Source organism: Elaeis guineensis, chromosome 3, assembly GCF_000442705.2.
Source record: "Elaeis guineensis isolate ETL-2024a chromosome 3, EG11, whole genome shotgun sequence".
Classification (NCBI taxonomy): domain Eukaryota; kingdom Viridiplantae; phylum Streptophyta; class Magnoliopsida; order Arecales; family Arecaceae; genus Elaeis; species Elaeis guineensis.
This window is the reverse complement of record NC_025995.2, coordinates 128828817-128847158: the sequence shown is the minus strand read 5'-3', so window position 1 is coordinate 128847158 and position 18342 is coordinate 128828817. Positions and strand designations below refer to the sequence as shown.

The following is an 18342-nucleotide window of genomic DNA, read 5'->3' as shown; positions in this document are numbered from 1 at the left end:
GCAAAAAAAAAAAAAATTTATATTTTTGCGCTGCTGCCCGTTCTCATGCATGAGCCAGTCACTGTGCGCACCACGTGCATTCCGCACCCCACGCGGTGCACAAAGAATTGAGATATATCAAAGTGGATGCAGGGGGCGTCCCTTTAATTCGGTTGTGATGAGTTTATCTCACTTTCCTATTGCCAAAAGATACATGAGTCCAACTTGGGCCAACCCCCGACAAAGTCAACCTGGCCCAGAAAAAGAGTGGCACGGCCCAGGGCTGGGCCCATTTGGAAGTATTGTTATGGCTACCCCGGCCTCTAATCACGCAGTGAGCAAACGGTGTACATGATCTTCCCTTCACCGGAAGGCAATAAGTGGTAGAAGAAAGCTAAACCTAGGCCAGCCCATCTCAAGCCATTAAGAATCCTGACCCCAGCCCTAAGTTGTTCTTAGGAAGCCAACCCCCACTACCCGCCATCGCCATGTTGTCGTCTGGCAGTGCCATGACTCGAAGAAGGGAAGGTCCGCGGCATCTGGGTTGTATCTCTGGTCGGAACACCCAGCACCTAGATCTTAAAGCTCTCCATACTCCATCGCCCATCCGACCGCACAGCTCTCAAAGCAACCAGGGGATGATCCAACGGTGGATCCGCGTCAAAGGAAGGTGACAAACCAACTCAATAGAAATGGTTTAGACGGCGCATGCATTTCAGAATCCCAGGGACTTCCACAAGACAAACCAAATCCGCAATTCCTTCCGGACGCAGACGCTAAGAAGAGACGCCCTTCGCAACGATCAAAAAATTCTTTTCTGCCATTTTCTTAATTGTACTCTCGCAGTACTTTAATCACCAAAAAAAAAAAAAAAAAAAAAAGGTAAACAAGAATGAAGAAATGCAGCCCCACCCACAAAATAACTAAAAACAAACAATTAAGAAAATCAATATTGCTCATTGATTGTAAGTATCATTAGAACTTACAGCTAAGCTTCCGCACACAAACCTGGAACATATTAAAGGGAGAGAACATATTCAAGGGAGACATGACAAGCTTTTTAATAAACGGTAGTTATAGCTCTCGTTATTTGGCAAAACTTTTATTCACATATTCCTCCAACTTACTCCTTCCTATCTATCAAGATTGTCAAAACCTAACAGTTTTGAGTTTGTATATTTTAATAATAGAACCAATTGACATTAATTAATGAAATTAGGTTCAGCTGCTATTAACTAATGTAATCAGATTCAGCTAAACTGTCTTGGATGATAATTCTAAAAAACAATGGCTTTATGTTTGAATTGCTATATATACAAAGGGAAATTAAGCCCACGGACAATCTGACATTCCAAATAGCAGCCTACAATGCTTTCCAGGTAACATTTCAGAGGAAAACATACATTTTATCAGCACCCTTTTTGCAAGGGTATCATGTGTGGAGTCGGCTGGCCCCTAATCAAGTTGGGGACAGAGAATTTTGTTACTTGAAATACATGTCAAAATAGCCTCTATGCACGTATTATACAGCAGTATTATTAAATATGCTCCTGGAAGCCAAATCATTGTGGATGAACTGATTTTGATCTCAACGGTTCCAGCAAGGCCGTTCACTGTAAGAACGAAACCAAAACACATAAGCTACAATGGCTAAGAAACTTGTGAATCAGAACTTGTTAAATTCAAAAAAATAGAATCCAATGGAAATACTCTCTGAAACATGATAAGCTCTCCATATTCAAATTATACAGCAAGGAATTTTCTTAAATTCAAAATAATACACTAGTCAGCTGCTACCGTAAGACTCCTAGTGGCATCAATGGGCAAGGTTGACCCGCCTAGTTCAAAATTGTTCCTACTACCATCAGTTCAAGCCAATGATCCACATCACGTAGCTGTGGGAGGGGATGATGACTTAGTAACCTATAGCAACCTGCAGTTGTCTTGCATCGACAGTAAACATTACCATACAGCATGTTCATTAATTAACAAATATGCGAGACATGGTTTGGCATCAACCCTATCAGTTCACTCCGAAATCATTTTCCTCATGATGGAAGTAAGAAAATTTTATCAGCATCATCATACACCTATCAAAATCATTATTACATGTCAAGGTTATTGTTCAGACATCAAGAACTAGTGTTTAACAGCCATAATAAAGCTCTCAAAAAACTATGATCAACAAAGAAAGCTAACTGGAACAGGGAGATGATTGTAGCTGAAGATGATCCACGAAAATCTCGATAACAATCTTACAGGGACTCCTGGCAAGGCTAACTACTCAACGGTTCTTCCTGTCACTAGCTACCGGCAGTGCACGCATCCTTTCAAAAATCTCCTAGCCAGGCAATTGGAGACTTGCAGTTACAATCTCAGATATATAAACTACAGGTCCATGACTGAAGTGACAAATTTTTAACATATTTTTAATATTAAAATAATACTCTTGTTCCATACAAGGTGCTTTTAATTATTCATGTCTACAAGGAGCAATATTTAGATGCTACAAGCAGTAAAGGAATGAATTCATGCATATCATTTATGCTAGCATCTCAAATTCTTAATCAAGATTTGCCTCCATCACTTTTTTTTTAATTAAATTCCCAAAATTGGAGAGAGGAAAGTCAGCTCCTGAAGACTCTGGAGAATGAGTTCAAAAACTCAATAAATTTAACATGCAGCAACTCCAGAAATAAAAATTGGCACAAGCATATGCTTGCCAAAACACAGCCATCGAATGAAATATGGATGCTATTATTTTGGCTTTATTGATTTCTCAGGGAAAATAAGAACTGTGACAAATTATTCAAGCACTCTCTTTGTATGCATGTGTGCGCGTGCGTGCGTGTGTGTCTGTGGTAGGGACTTGGGTGGGTGCAGATGGGTGTGGGTGTGGGTGTGGATGTGTCTGCACATGCGTGCATACATGTGATATGATGTGCACAACAAACAGAAAGAAAGCCAACATATTTGGATGGCTAACAAGCTGAACACAATTCCACCTCCCCACCGGCTTGGGTGTGGGTGTGTCTGCACAAGCATGCATACATGTGCTATGATGTGCACAACAAACAGAAAGAAGGCCAACATTTTTGGATGGCCAACAAGCTGAACACAATTTGACTTCCCCATCAGCATGGGAATGGAATCAAAATCAGACTACAAATTTCTAAAAACAAAAAATGTCAACCCTAATGTCTTCAGAGAATTTGCACGAAACAAGGGTAACTTTTATTTTTATCCCTCAACATATTTTGGCATCTACAGAAAATATCTCAACCCCTCTTAGGAAGATTGCCACATGTAAGTGTCTAATTCAATTGAAATAAAACTAAAGCTCGAATCTTTTAGAGACAAATTTTCAGATAAATTGCATAATTCAACTTCATGCACACCAGCAAGCATGATATGGAAAGATTTCTCCATGAACCTATCTTTGCATTTTCATCATTCAAATCTTTAGTCCCAAAGAGAACTAACATATTATAGTCAAGGAGATCAAGAATCTAAGTTCCTTAATTTCTTAATCCAAAAAGTTCCCATAAACAGTTGAGGAATGAAGTCCTCACACAAATACAATTCCCTCCATATACATTTTCCCATGTAGGATAATACAGGTTGAGTGTGTTGATTCACTCGATCCCTACCATCATAGCAACTTCTTTGCAACAGAAAGCACTGAAGTTGCTTTTGGAACATCATTTCTAGTGCCTCTTGTGCTCTTCAAAAAGGAATACATTAACAATCACTATGAAGCTTATAGATATGGTTTTCCCAAATCTATCAACAATGAAGACTCTTCGGAGGCAAAGCACAAATCTTGCATTTTCCATCCATTTAGAGCCAAAAAAAAAAAAAAAAGAACTACTAGAATCATGAAAGATATGTATGAAATTTTTGTAGAGATACATTTCTCCCAAGAATATTAAGTTTTGCCTTCCAATCTTCCAACCATTGATCGATTCTTTTCACATCATAAGCCTAATCACAAATACTAATATGGATGTGATGAACGTATCAAAAGGCTAGGGTGCCTGGATTCTACCTGGCTACATGGTGTTGGCATCACATTGGCAGATGTACTGGAATCTATACTTTATAATATTCTAGATCTTTCTAAACAAACATCCTGGATTTATATAGAAGAAAGTTAGAATTTTAAAACTCAAAACTTTCAAGAATTCTACTTAGTTCCAATCTCTAACGGTGTATTAATAAAGCCTACCAAGAAAAATGCTTCCAGAACTCTAGAGACATGGTTATATAACATACATGTCTTCATACTCCAGTCCATATGGATTAGTGTTTTGATTTTTGAATAAAGATTTTCCTTTTTCCTTTCGAATCTTTTTTTGTTTAACCCAAGTATTTTTCCATTTTGGCTTTTAGGTATTAATAGAAAATAAAGTTCTGCATACATGTACCAATACATGCATGCACACATGCATAAAGTGATTGTATCATATGATTTGGAAGTCCAAGAATAACACCTTTTGCACTATTTGCAAACATCAACACCCATGTCTACATTAAGAATACCCTAAAAAGTGAGACTCAAATTGCACCCAGAACCTTCAAATATGTTTGCATGAAAAACTAAAGAAGACCGCAGTCCACATTGACATGGCATATGGCATATTGCAACATGTTTACATGCATGAAATCAGATTATTGTGATGCTGAAAAGCTAATTAATGTGCAAGGGAAAGGGGGCAGATCTAAAGCACACACCAACGTTAAGGAATAGCTATGCTCTGAACATATATTTTTCATGTACAAAGCAAGGCTATATATGCACTGCTTCTAAAGCTGTAATATTTTTTTGTCTCCTCTCTCTTTTCCCTCTGCAGAAGTTCTAATTGTGATGCAGATTACTAACAAAGCACGACCTGAAGAACAATGATTCTAGAAAGAAATAAAACTTTGTCTATGTGATATAGATACACTTAAAACTTATATGTTGAGAAAAAATTAAGAAAAATATATAGTTATTAATATATCGGAGTGCCGCCGAGAAGAAAGGGGACATTACCTCGAAGTCCAATGTCAGGCCTTGAAGATAGCCCTGATATTATTTCCAAATAGCTTTGCAAATAGAGTTGCTAAAATGACCTTTACATCATATTCTGAAGGAAAAAATACCATCATATAACTGAAACAATCATATCACCTACTTAATCAGTAACCTTATCCTCGTTATCGTCATCATGAACTCTATAGTCAGCCATGTCAATAATAGCGGCTACAAGGCAAAATTATAAATTCCTTTAATCAAGAGAAAGGCTTTTTTTCATGGTCTCATAAACAAGATAAGTAATACTTGCAGATGGAACCACTTTGAGCAGATTTGGAAAAATTCCTTTATAGAATCCTGAAAAACCTTCATGCTGAAGGGTTCTCCAAAACACATCAGACATTCCTTGATATGCAGTGGTTGAGTAAGTGCGCTGGGCTTGCATTCTGCACATTGACAATGCAGTAAACCATTATGAAAATTCAGAGAGGAATGTCATAGTATTAACTATAAACACCAGATGCAAAAGCCACAATCAAAATACATAACTTTAACATGAATTACCTTGTTCTTATAACCTGCAAGGGATAAACGCATGTTGCTCCAAGAGCTCCTGAAATAGTACCACAACCCAGTTGCACGAGTGGGCCAGGTTCTACATAAAATGCAAAACTCTCAGAATATGACATCATTTCATAAAGGCATCAAGAAAGAGAAATGATATGTGATAAAAGCAGCATGAATAATAATATGTGGACAAACTTACCAGAGTCTTTAAGCATATATGTTTTAGACATATCTTTCAGGGTCTCATATGCCGCAAGATCTATACCAGCATATGGGATAATTCCAAGAAGAGATGGGATGAGGCCTCTATAGAAAGCTCGAGGCCCTTCATGCAGCCATATATCTTTTGACAATGTACCAAGATTAGGAACTTTTCCACCTTCACATGAGTAAGTCTGCAGTCGTGTTTTCACAAGATCCATGGGGTAAATTGCAGTTTGTGCCACAGCACCTGCTAAACCACCAGCAACAAGACGGCCAGAAGCACCAATGTTACTCTTATCTTCTCCTTTGGCTTTGACAATCAAATCTTTTAGCATCTCATATGTGTAAAACCTTATTGCACTTTCAGGTGCAACCTTCATAACATTTATGCCATTCCCCCTAAAAAATCCCAAGAAATGGCCCTCTCTCCATATGTCCTTTATTGCTGAAATAATGTGTGCACGTTTCGTCTGCACTTGCATAACCACTTTAAGACGATCAAGAGGAGCAGTAGCTGTACGAGAAGTTGCTCCAGCTACTCCTCCGGCAATCAAGTACTTGCTTGCATTCACATGCTTACTTATACCTTCAGGAATAACAGCCTGTTCACCTATATCAACAAGGCATACTCTCTCCCAGTACTGATAAATGTTCTCGATGGTTGCTTCATGGGGGTAAAGCAAAAGGAAATCTCTCCATTCTTCAAAAGTTATAATCCCATTGTTATCCTTATCAACATGCTCTACAAAACGAGCAAGCTCCTCATCATCAATTTCAATTCCTGCAAAAGGAAAACTGGCTTGGCTTATGAGATGAAATCCACAAACAAGAAGAAATATGTAAATAGGGACCCTTATTTTCTCTCCATATGTGTGTAAAGGTGAAACAAAAGATGAACTTGTTGACAGAAAATATAAAAGTGATCTTCTACTGCATAAAATGCAAAAGCATAGTGAAGCTAAATAATCTGCAAGCAAGATTGCTTGCTTCCCCTCTAAAAATAACTCTTCTTTGAGTACATAAACTCATCCATTTTTGCTCTCTACTAAAGTAACAAAAAAAGCAAAATAAGTAGATAATCTCGATGGGGCATATTTAAGCAAATGTATTCTAAATAATCATGATTGAGGGGATAACAGATATCCACCATATGATCCTTCCTCCTGAATAGACCACATGCATCATCCATGCCTGGCACTAAACAGTATAGCAAGTATTTCCAAGACAAGTAGGTTCATGTTTTGTTACTCCTGAAATGCCAATTAGGTCAAATCACATCCTATTGGCTGGAAAAATGCATTATTAAAGGAGAAGCCAACAGGAAGCAGGTTACTTCAATTAATGGTGTCTCTTGTTAGGATTTCCAGGTTCACAAACATACACAGCCAATAATAACAGTGGCACTCTTCATATGAAATACAACACCAGACCTAATTTAACACCCAAGAAATCTCATAAACTTAAAGGAAATCCACTGTGACTAAGCAACTCAAAATGAATAAAAATAACAAGCAAGAAAGTATTGGAAGTGCACATATTCATGTGGGAATGTCCTTAACTGAAAGTAGCGGAGCCTTTCATCACCTCCAGATTTCTTGCTCCTACACTTTCACACTTCAGTTCCCTATAATTTAGCTCATGCAGACGTGGTTGTTATATTAATTGTAGTTATGGCTAAAATAGATGAATATCGACTTTACCAGAAGTAAAAGGAGGAGAATAAAGAAAACATCCATGGGCCCTAAAACCCTATCTTTATAGGTAATCTTCTTGATAATTTGCAGCTATGAACAATAAGATAGCATCTAGAAGATTGCTAATTCTCTAGCTTCATTGACCACTCTAGCAAGATTCAAGCATATACATCAAGCCAACATCACATCACTGAAGGATTAGCCTTCAGCAGGGATTGAACGATTAAAAAAATAAAAATCTTGTTCACCTGAATGAGTTCTTTTAGAAGTTTCTCTTCATTCAGGCAATATATGCTGAGAAAGCTGTCTCAAAAAGTTAATCACAAATAACCCATTTCAGATGATATATTTGAATCCAGCACAGGATTTAAGATATATGATCATGTAAACCTTCTCCACAAATGCATTTGGACAGCATAATCTAAACTTACACCATCTAAGTCGAAATAAGCCACAATAGCATTCACCATGGATCCTCCTATGAAACCAATTACAAGGCAATACAATCATCTGCATACTGCATTTAAAGTGGAACTTTACATGCTAATCATACAAGAAAGACTTGGCATGGTTAAATTCATTTATTAACCACCATGACTGACCCAATTACCGAGTTTCACATGTGTACGTGCACACGTGAATTTGAATATGATGAATTAACATTTCTTCAGTGCTGAAACACTTGAATGAAAAGAACGTTCCTACTTTGTTCCCTCCCCTGTTTCATGTGACTAAGCAATGAAATTGCCATGGTTTCAACTGACACTCATATATTTGACCTCCAACTGTAGAAAAAAAAAATAATAACAATAAATCTTGATATGGTAGACACTGCCAGTTTTTATATATAATTATTCATAATCTGCCTCTAAAGTTATAATCTGTTTGGCTCATCGTGCTTACATTTCAACATGTTCATATTGTTACTTTATGGAAACAATGATGACCAATTTAGAGTACAGCAAATAGTCATATCACAGTATTTAACATAAAAGTGCCTGATGATTTGAATATCATCATACCCCATTTTATATATCAACATTTCGTACTTTTATATTACTGCATTCTGATTTGACTCTTTGGATTTAGAAGGTGCTTCCCATTGCATACGAGTATATCAAGGGGAAAAAAAGAAGTGTCCTCTGCAAGTTAGGAGGAGCACAGGGAAGAGCAGCACGGCCTAAAATCTTTGCAGTTGAGTTGAAGCCAGATGAGCATCATGAGTTTTAGTCTCCAGCATTTGCATTTGTTGGTCCCTAACCTTACTTTTGCTCGTGGTTTCAAGAATCCCAGAAAATTAATGAATGTGAAACCCTCCTCCTTTAAAGAAAGGTTAGAAATCAATCAACTGCCATGAAATTCCGATGTCCAGGTTATTCCTAGCTGGCCTTCATGATTCAAATCACTCCCTCTTCGTTTTTTTTTTTCCCCTATTTGGCTATTTTGTGTGCGTTTCTTGTTTAATCGCAGAGCGATAAGAGATGTCTTACCTGCCTTGACGAGCGCGTCCCAGAGCTCCTCCGGCAAAATGCATCCGTTGTGCTCGACATCGATGGCCTGGAAGATGCGGTAGAGCTCGAGCTCCTTGTCGTCCATGTAGCGGCGGAACTCCTGGTAGTCGACCCGGCCGTCCCGGTTGGCGTCGCAGACCTTGAGGAGATCCCTGGCGTACTTGTACTCGGCGGGGATGCGGAGCGCCGACAGGCCGGCCTCGATCTGGGCGTAGTCGAGGTGGCCGAGGCCCGCCGCGTCGAAGAAGTTGAAGAGACTCCGGATCCGGACCTCACGCTCTTCCTTGGTCTCGCGCAGGGCGAGAAGGACGTGGTCCATGGAGACGGGCCCCGGCTTCCGCACCGGGTTGCACCCACCGACCGACCGCCGCTGCTGCTGCTCGTCCTCGGCGGCCATCTTCGCGGGGAAGCCGACGTGCTGCTCCACCGCCGCCTGGCCCGCGCCCGACATCCTCCTTCTCAGGCCGATCCGAAACGGATGGTGGCCACCACCATCCCCCGATTCACCAAAATTCAGGGGGAACGAGACCTTGAGATCGAGACAAAGCAAACGATCACCAATTTAGGGGTTGGGGGAGCAATGAATCGGAACTCTATTCCTCGAGAGGACGATAAGGAGGTGGTGGGGTGGGTTCTTGTTCTTATTCTTCTTCCTTAGACCTAAGGAAGAAGCTTCAAGCAGAGGGATTTCCAACGGATTGGGGAGAAAGCGAGACAGGGCAGAGGGCGGGGAAGGGCTGGATGCGGAGATCCAACGGAGGAATCGGCCGGCGGTCAGCGGAAGGATAGAACCCGGTCGTCGTCGAAGGAGCGCGTTCCTGTGCTTATTTCTATTCTCCCCCCTCCACGAAATCACAAATATATAGATTTTTTTGGTTTTGGGGTGTCGGACGGGGGAGGTGGGGAGGAACTGAGAAAAGACAGGAGGAAGAAAAATAAAGAAAGGAAAGAAAAGAAAAAAAGAAGTAGGTTGGGCAACGGCATATTCCTCTGAGATTTCTGATGTAGCGTGAGTTATGCGGCCCCGGGAAAAGAGGGGAAAAAAAAAAAAAGGGCGCCACCACGTCCTTCGGACAAATAGAATAAAATAAAATAAATAAAAGCTCTCGAACTGATTTTACCGAATTTAATTTACATACAAACTGAGCTGCTTATTGAGAATTTGTAGGTCTCTGGAAGGCATTATACTTTGTCCAGGTCTGCTGGGGACGCTGGAATGTTCCTGGTGCATTAAGGTAATTTGAAGTGGTTGGAGGCAACAAGGTAGAATGAGCTAAGAAGTAAGAACCACCTTGACACAATGTTTATGAATCGTCTCTGATCAGGCATCTGTGGTTACTCTCTCTCTCTCTCTAATTTTTTTTTCTTTTTTAAGTAAAACCTCTCTCTCTCTCTTTAATTAAAACATAAAATATGTGCCTTTCCCGCTTTTTGCTTTTGCCATTGGATCCCTGTCGCCAACAAGAATCAAGCGTCCGCTTACCATCATTTCTGTAACTTTGAACGATTGCAAAGGTTGAAATGGAAGACCGGGAAGAATTGAACACACTTTTTGACCAAAGACCTGGAAATCTCTTGCTTAAGTCTTTTCAAACATGTGCTTTTTAATTGTATTAATTCCCCTTTTTTACTCTCTCTCTCTCTCTCTCTCTGTGATCGACATTCAACATGTAGCTCTAATACCCGATGGATAAAATGTGTTTTTTGCACAAATTTTGTCATGCGGAATCTTCCACGAACATCGACTTCCCACCTCTCTAGTTCTCTCACAACAGAAATCCTGACGTCTTTCGTCTCCTATTGGTTCGGGGAGACGCATTTCTCACATGTGAGATCATGAATCCCTCTTGCTTGGCCTGAAGCTTTTAATACATCCGCGCAAGATCTTCATATACGAATGAAGTGAGTAGAAATATGGCCAAATTCAACCCTAGCCCGCGCTCATACACTGGCAGCGGTACATGAAAGCATGTCAGGAAGACAACAATCAAACTAGTACAATAGTAATAACGCAACAAAGCGATTAAGCGGGAACAACACTCGTGATACATGTACCTACGGCAAGATGCAAGCTAGTAATAAATACGGAAGTAACAAGCATCCAGAGTTTTCTGATGGAACAGAAAATCAATAAACACCGCATACAAGATCTCGCAAAAGCATCAACTGAAAACTAGTCACCAAGTCGAGCACATCATATGGTTCCTTCACCCAGCGCGTGGCTGCTGTTATTGTAACAAAAAGAAACAAGAGAGGACACCGGACCGCTATATTTAGGTGGTGAGGATGGGAGGAAGGTAGTCCGCCTTGGTGCCCAGGACACGGGCCCGAGTATCGGGGAAAAACTCCATTCCTGGCAACTCTGTGATCACGCCATCACTGCTGACTCCGATCGGGTAGCTGAGCAGATGTCCCGGGAGGTCACGGTCGAGATTATCACTCGAGTAGAGGTCCCAGTACTTATCAGCAATCCTGTTCACCTTCTGCACGCACTCCACACTCTCCGGGTGGAGGAAGGCGTCATCAAGCATCCCAAGGTGCTCGTACCAAAGAGCCATCCGGAAACCGTGGATCCGTCCCCTCGCTAGTCCCCTGGTAGACAGATAGAAAGGCTGGTACGCACCCATGGCAATCTCAGAGTCCCGGGCTCCATCCATGGACCTCTGATTGATGTTGGCTGACCCAATGATAATATACTCATCATCAACTGAAACAACAAGTTCAAAATAATCAGCAACTCAAGAATGAGCAAATGGTGACGAGCTCATATTCCAACAGTATCCAGAAAGAACCAGATCCGATTAAAAATGGAAGCCTCAGGGCTTGAAAAAAGAAAATTGCATCTCTACTAAAAGATGAAATGATTCTGAATCAAAAATACTTGTATGCCATAAAATAAACCTTCTGAAAGGAGCTGGCACCATAATAACTTGTAGCTATGACTATAATCATGCAACACAGTTTCTACTGCTTGCTGGAAGAGGTGAATCTGTGTGAGAAACATTATTCCTCTGATTTTCTGTTGCTCGATGTTAGCAAATGAACTTGCTAGTTCTATATGAATTACATGAAGAACATGTCTTTTGGGCTACTCTATGGTTACTCCACACGCTATCATATCAGCATAGACTCTAAATAAAAAAATCACAGGAAAAGCTTAAGTTTTAATAAGGAGAGAGAAAAAGATCTCAAAATTATCTTATCAACATGCAAGGAATAATTGAAAGTTCATAACTTGAAATTCCCAATGATTATATTATCACAACTTCAACTCAGCTTAGAACACATTTTGGACCGTGCAGAAGATAATTTACGGTTAGCATGTCTCTTACATTCTCCAAGTAACGGCAAGCCCCTTGAGACATGGAATTGCAAATATGCACAGGTTCACAGTTCACACCCTTCCTCTCAGTCTATAAACTGCCTTCTTAATTTCACTTATTTAACAGCTAAAATTTCTTCCTTAAAAAGCTAATTTTCTTTTTAAAAAAAATAGCTTTCAATTTTTTCGGGGCTATAGGAAAGACAAATCTTCTAAATTAAATATCTCCAGATGCAGCCCTACAATACTTCCTACAAACTCCTTTGTTTGGTTTGCAACATCCCTAGAAAAACTATATACTGCAGTTCCTAGCATCAATGGATTTCAAGTTCAGATTTCCAACTGTTGCATGGCCCAGGCTACCATGCCTCAGCTGGTTCGAAAATAAATGGCCATTCCACCAAAGTCATAAGAGTTTTAAGTAGCCAGTCAAAACAAAAGTAAAATGAGAATATTAATTCGAAAGCAGAATAAAAATTAAAAACAAATTTTGAGCAGTTGTGGACAAATAAGTACCAATCATCATCTTCGTATGAACGTAAATCATGAACCGCCTGGCCTGCTGAGCCCTGCTATAGTCAGTGTCCGCTTCAGGTTGCTCCTCAGGTTCATATTCTCCACCCTTCTTCACCTCCCGATTACCTAAGCAAAAGAAGGTGAGGTAGTCCTTAGGGTTTGCTTCAATCCCCTTCGCCTGGAGGGCTAGAATGATGTCAGTATACATCATTTCCATTGTCCTTCGTTGCCAATCCAAGATTGCCTGGACTGATCCACTTTCTGGAACACCCTCTGGCCACATAGGCACAACAACATAAACAGTAAACCTCTCCCCAGCTTCAATCTTGCTAACAATCTTCAATGACAGCTCCTTGGGAATCAGGTGTAATGCCCCAACTTCCTCAGGCTTGATGTCATCTGCCCTCCAACCAAAAGAGCTGCCAAGAAAGTACTGGTTCTCAATATAAATAAAGTTCTTTGCCCTACGGATGGCATTAATGTAAGCATCCTGAATGCTTCTGTCAATGATGTTATCTTTTCCGCTGACAAGCCCAGCTCTAGCAGCATCCTCTGGAGTCTCAGGGAAGCCAAAAGCAGCGCCACCATCAATGGATCTGAATAGCTGAACATTCCATGTTTCTCTATCCTCTGGGAACATGACAGGAGAAGGTGGAATGACAATGTCAGCCAGATCCCTAAGCTGCACCAGAAGATCTTTACCCCCTTGCTTCCTCCATCTCTGCTCAAAATTGTACAACACATCCCAAGCAATAGGTCCTTCTAGCCGTGAATGAATGTCATGCCAAGGTTCTCTAGGTCCACCTTTCTTGATTGATGCATCAGCGAAATTTGGCTGATGGAAATCATCATGATGAGCTGTGTCCAAGGTCCTGAAAAGAGAATGAAACTGTGTATCATATCTTCCGTCACAAAGGTCAATGCCTCCAACAAAGCTCACAATTCTCCGCTGCTGAGAACTCTTATTAGGCATCTCATGGTCTACAACAACAATCTTCTGATGATGAGTGAACATGGTGGAAATCTGCAGGTCCTGAACGAAGCTCCCTCCATCATCAGGATTCCGGGGACACAAAACACAGTGCACATCCGTGTCCTGAAAATAGTTAGCAGTTTCCTCATCATGGGTGGCCATCAGACCATCTTTCTTTAGCAACCCCACTGAGGTCCTATCATCCCAAACAAGCATAAGCACTCGAACACCTTCACTAGCCTTCCTCTTGAGTAGCTCTCCAAGGGTAACATCTCCACCTGGTTTTTGCCTCTTGGCATCCCTCACCAAGGTGATTTCAGTGTATACCGACCATCCAGTGATATAAATCAGATGTTGGGCATTGCTGATTGCATCAAATATGTCCTCCCAGCATCTATGCGGCTCATAGTATTTCCCATCAGCAAGAGGAATTTTGGGAATGAAGTTGTCAGGGACATGTGCATCTTGGTAAAGTGTTACTTTGCAACCCTGTCTTTGAGAGAAAAAGGTATACGGAACACCAGGGTATTTTGCACTCCGGATACCCCTTGCCCAGTTGCGATCTTTTGAAATATCAAAATATTGAACTTTCACATGAATCCTGGCTCCTCCATCAAGAGGATTCCGGTCTTCATCACAAATTTCAATCCATCTATCCACTTCCTCACCATTTAGGATCTCCGTGACAGGCAAGTAAGCCCTTCCTATCAGAGACGCCCCAATAGGATTGTCAAACTTGACAGTGAAGATGACATTGGCAGACATGTGGGCACAGTAGATGTGAAAAGACTCATACCAACGTGGGTTGACAGGTTCCTTGGTTATCAATCTGGTTCGCCCAACTCGGGCCTTTTCTAAATCAATTGTTGCATAGAGTTTGGAAGACCCCTTGCCAAGACCAATGGTGTCTTCTATTCCTTCAACAAGCTATGAACAAGGACCCAGTAATGCAGACACAAATCAAAAGCATAGTGGATGAAACCATGATAAACAGAAAAATGAAACTAAACCATCAGCTGAAGATCGTAAGGTAGTGGGGGGCATCGTGTATTTGTAATGAAACAAGAAACTTGCAGATGATGCTTTCCAAGCATGTAAAGTAATATTTAGAGCATTTGACAACTATCTTTAAAAATGAGATGAAGAGTCATGAAAGTTCTTCGGTATGAAAAAGTATTGGCAAATAAACCAGCAGCTTCAATCAAAAAAGCAAGCAATTATAAGAATTTTCTTTATATTTTGGTGTATATACATAAATACAAGAGATTCAGCCTCCATGACAAGAATATATTTTTTTTCTCCCTGTTAAGAAAAAGCATATAGAAATTCAACCATTTTGATGAGTAAAAAAAGGTGTTCGCAACAGCATTTGCCTTTCGAGCTCAACATCTTCCAATACTGAAAACATAAATCAACTCCAAGTTATACAAAAGGCATATGTAACTTCAATTCTCTATATTCATTCACAATATAATGCAGAGACAAACTGTTGATCTCTCATCTCCTTTTATTATCCAGTTATAAGGTTAAAATGGAAAAGAGAGGTCCTTATCTCTATAGCATCAAGGACAGGGATAAAGCAAGCACACCTACATTTGGGATCACAAAAAGAATGAAAAAAAAAATTGAGCTATGTTACTTTCCCTGAACTTGATACGATTACGAAGCCTTTGATCTGTGATAAGGACTTTTAGTTTAATAAAGGTGCAGCATTTATTAGAGTGTTGACAGCATTTAAAGTAGAAAAGTTATAAACAAAGGTTCTGTTTGGTTAGTTGGGTAGCTTCTTCATTTGCTCCTGTGAATATCTACTTCTTGTCATCATATAACACCCATGACAGACGTCTGAACATGGTCAATGAACGCCCAAATCACAAAATATGATGGCCACTCAAAAATCTTCAGCAAAAGGAAGCTCAATCATAACCAAAGCGCTTGTCACACAGTAAGCTGTTAGAAGAGCTTTCTACAAAATCGATAGCATTTTCTATAAAAATTCAACCTTTCGATGCTGGTTCGCTTTAGACTTGCCTATTAAAACAAGGTTGTAACAGTCTACTCATATAATCGCTCTGATACTGTACAAGAAATGCAATCCCCGAAACACAGCATTCATTAAAGTAGAAATAAAGGCACGATTGGTGATATTAGATTAATAACTGCCAAATAAGCTTAAAACATATCATGAATTATGTGTCCACTCTCAACAGATGAGAAGGAAATGTCAGAGACACGTCGTAAAAGCAAAGATGGATGATGCAAAACAGATTAAAAGGACAATTAACGGTGAGAATAACAATCTACCTGGCGGATAAATTTGGGAGCACCGCCAGAAGCTCTGTTTGGATTGGAGAGCGAGTTTGCCTCAAAGATGGTAACATGCAGCGTTCCGTGGAGTAAAATCTGGGCCATTTTTTACCTGGGTACTGCTAAATGGGAAATAAGAGAAGAAGAAAAGAAATTCTGATTAGACCGAGATAGATCTAAGCCAAATCCATGTTGATGGGATCAAAACCACTAAACAGAAGAGCTTGATGCAACGAAGAGCGTATAACTTTGTTAAAACAATCACAAAAATTCATAAGTTAGCACTCGATCTGATCAGAATAACCGAAAAAAAGCTAGATCACATAGCAAGTCGAGTCCCAAAACCCGGCTTTAATTTCTAGGAGTTGCAAGACGAACTGGAGATCTGGACTCGGAAAAATAAACGGCGGACTTTAAGCATTAAAAAAGAAAAAGAAAAGAAAAATAATAGATCCAAACTCGGAAATCGAGCCATATATTTTAACAGTTTGCCTATATATGTATCCTTGGCTAGCAAGAATCGTGGGGGTGGGGTTGGGATAGAAAGGAATTTACGGCACTAAGAAAAAATCGAATGGAAGAGCGAATCTTGATCTACCAGTGAACTGAGAAACGAAAACAAAGGCAGATGATCATCCGGTCAGAGACTTACTGATGGATTGCGGAGTTTCAGAGAATTAATCTCCCGACGGAATCACTCGCGCACTCTCTGGTGGTGGCAGTGATTTGAGAGAGAAGGGAGAGGTCTCCGAGAAAAAAAAAACAAAGTCAAGACAGAGAAAGGGATAAGCATGGAGAGATCCGAAAGGGGAGCGCAAGAGTCCGGAGAGAACGGGGGGAGGGGCATCTATACATAAGAAGAAAAGAAAAGGGCAGGGAGAAGTGACATACATATAATTAGAAGGATACCGAAAAATTTATATATACTACTAATCACACGATCGGCACCGCCAAACCAAAAGACGTTCCATGGTATATCTCTTCTTCCGTTCCTTACCTGGATCCTGATCAAATCAAATCAATCAATCTTACGGATAAATATCCATACGTATATTTGTTTGCTTCCAGAGGGAGCGATTTTTTTTTGGTAACACTAGAGAGAGCGAATAAGGGAAGCATGAACCTGGTATGAATCGTCACCGCTCGTTTCGATCAGAGCGCACACACTTTCCCGCACGTGCTACATAGACGAATAAATACGAAGGCAGTTGCCGGTCACGGCAATCTGACGCGACGGTCTTTTCGATCATCCTGGGACCAAATAGGCCGATGCTTTCGCTTCGTGTTTAGGCTTCATTGGTACGTCCCATTTCTTAATGACCACGTACCCCTTCCTCCCAGTCATGGATTTTTAATTTCTTTTTCTCCTCCCCTAGATTCTCTCGATCATGATGCGTCGGCAAGCAGGATAGGACAGGTTGCATCAGTGTGTCTATCAATAAATGACACTTGCACCTTTCGTCGTACTAGGGTGGTCCCTTTAACAAAAGTTACTTCAGTATAGATAATACCACTTGTTCGCCGATCAGATAGAATTGCTTATTAACTAAACTCTTGAATTCCACTAATAAATATGATTATTTCTTATATACCACTTTCACTGGTATAAGCATAGCTAAAAAGTTTAAGACAAGCGAAAATTACTTTTTAAATAATGATATATTTATACCTAATAAAATAAATCTCTAATTGATCGATCCAGTTGTCCAATATATCTACATCAACAATTTCAAAATTTTGATTTGAAATTCAACTTTGAAAGATTAAAAAAAATAATTATCTATCCACTGATTGCTTATCCTCCTGATATAGAAAACAACTTTGCTATAAAAATTATTGATATTTGAGTTGAAAACACCATTAATTAAGATACGGATATAATAAATTCGATAATCTTCTTAACCAATTGTATGAGATATTCTTTCGTCTCATCATCTATTAAAGTTGAAGCAATAGCGAGACCTATTTTTATTACTCGATGAAGTTTAAGAATCGATAACCTTTCTCCTAATTGATAATATATCTAAACTATAAACTCAGGCCCCGAGGGATATAGAGGGTGAAATTCTATTGCTAGCCCGATTGAATTAGAGATAGAGAAATATTTTCTTCAACTCGTCCAACTCAATTCTTAAGAAAAATAGAATAATAGAGAAATTGATGAAAGTAAAATCTTGATCTTTTTTTTTTTTCCCATTAAGGAATCATAAAACTAAGTTATCAAACTCTTAATTGTACTAGTTCTAAATTTT

At 39.8% G+C, this 18342-nt stretch overlaps 2 protein-coding genes across 4 annotated transcripts; both read right to left on the bottom strand.

Moving 5' to 3' along the window:
• Positions 1 to 1271: 1271 nt before the first annotated feature.
• On the bottom strand, positions 1272 to 9911 carry LOC105033973 (calcium-dependent mitochondrial ATP-magnesium/phosphate carrier protein 2). 2 transcript variants are annotated; one of them, XM_073254992.1, is made up of 5 exons: positions 8952 to 9911; positions 5763 to 6548; positions 5561 to 5651; positions 5015 to 5442; positions 1272 to 1592 (listed from the first exon to the last, which is right to left on the bottom strand). In XM_073254992.1, exons 1-4 carry the CDS (start codon positions 9421 to 9423, stop codon positions 5250 to 5252), a joined length of 1542 nt encoding a protein of 513 aa, XP_073111093.1. In that variant the 5' UTR covers positions 9424 to 9911; the 3' UTR covers positions 1272 to 1592; positions 5015 to 5249. The 2 variants fall into 2 exon arrangements, with proteins under 2 accessions (XP_073111093.1, XP_073111094.1); XM_073254993.1 differs by having other exon boundaries at positions 5763 to 6562; positions 8952 to 9217.
• Positions 9912 to 10973: 1062 nt separating this feature from the next.
• Positions 10974 to 16974, bottom strand: LOC105033970 (phospholipase D alpha 1). 2 transcript variants are annotated; one of them, XM_010908967.4, is made up of 4 exons: positions 16743 to 16974; positions 16088 to 16209; positions 12811 to 14710; positions 10974 to 11679 (listed from the first exon to the last, which is right to left on the bottom strand). In XM_010908967.4, exons 2-4 carry the CDS (start codon positions 16193 to 16195, stop codon positions 11246 to 11248), a joined length of 2442 nt encoding a protein of 813 aa, XP_010907269.1. In that variant the 5' UTR covers positions 16196 to 16209; positions 16743 to 16974; the 3' UTR covers positions 10974 to 11245. The 2 variants fall into 2 exon arrangements, with proteins under 2 accessions (XP_010907269.1, XP_010907270.1); XM_010908968.4 differs by having other exon boundaries at positions 16088 to 16212; positions 16743 to 16964.
• Positions 16975 to 18342: the final 1368 nt, after the last annotated feature.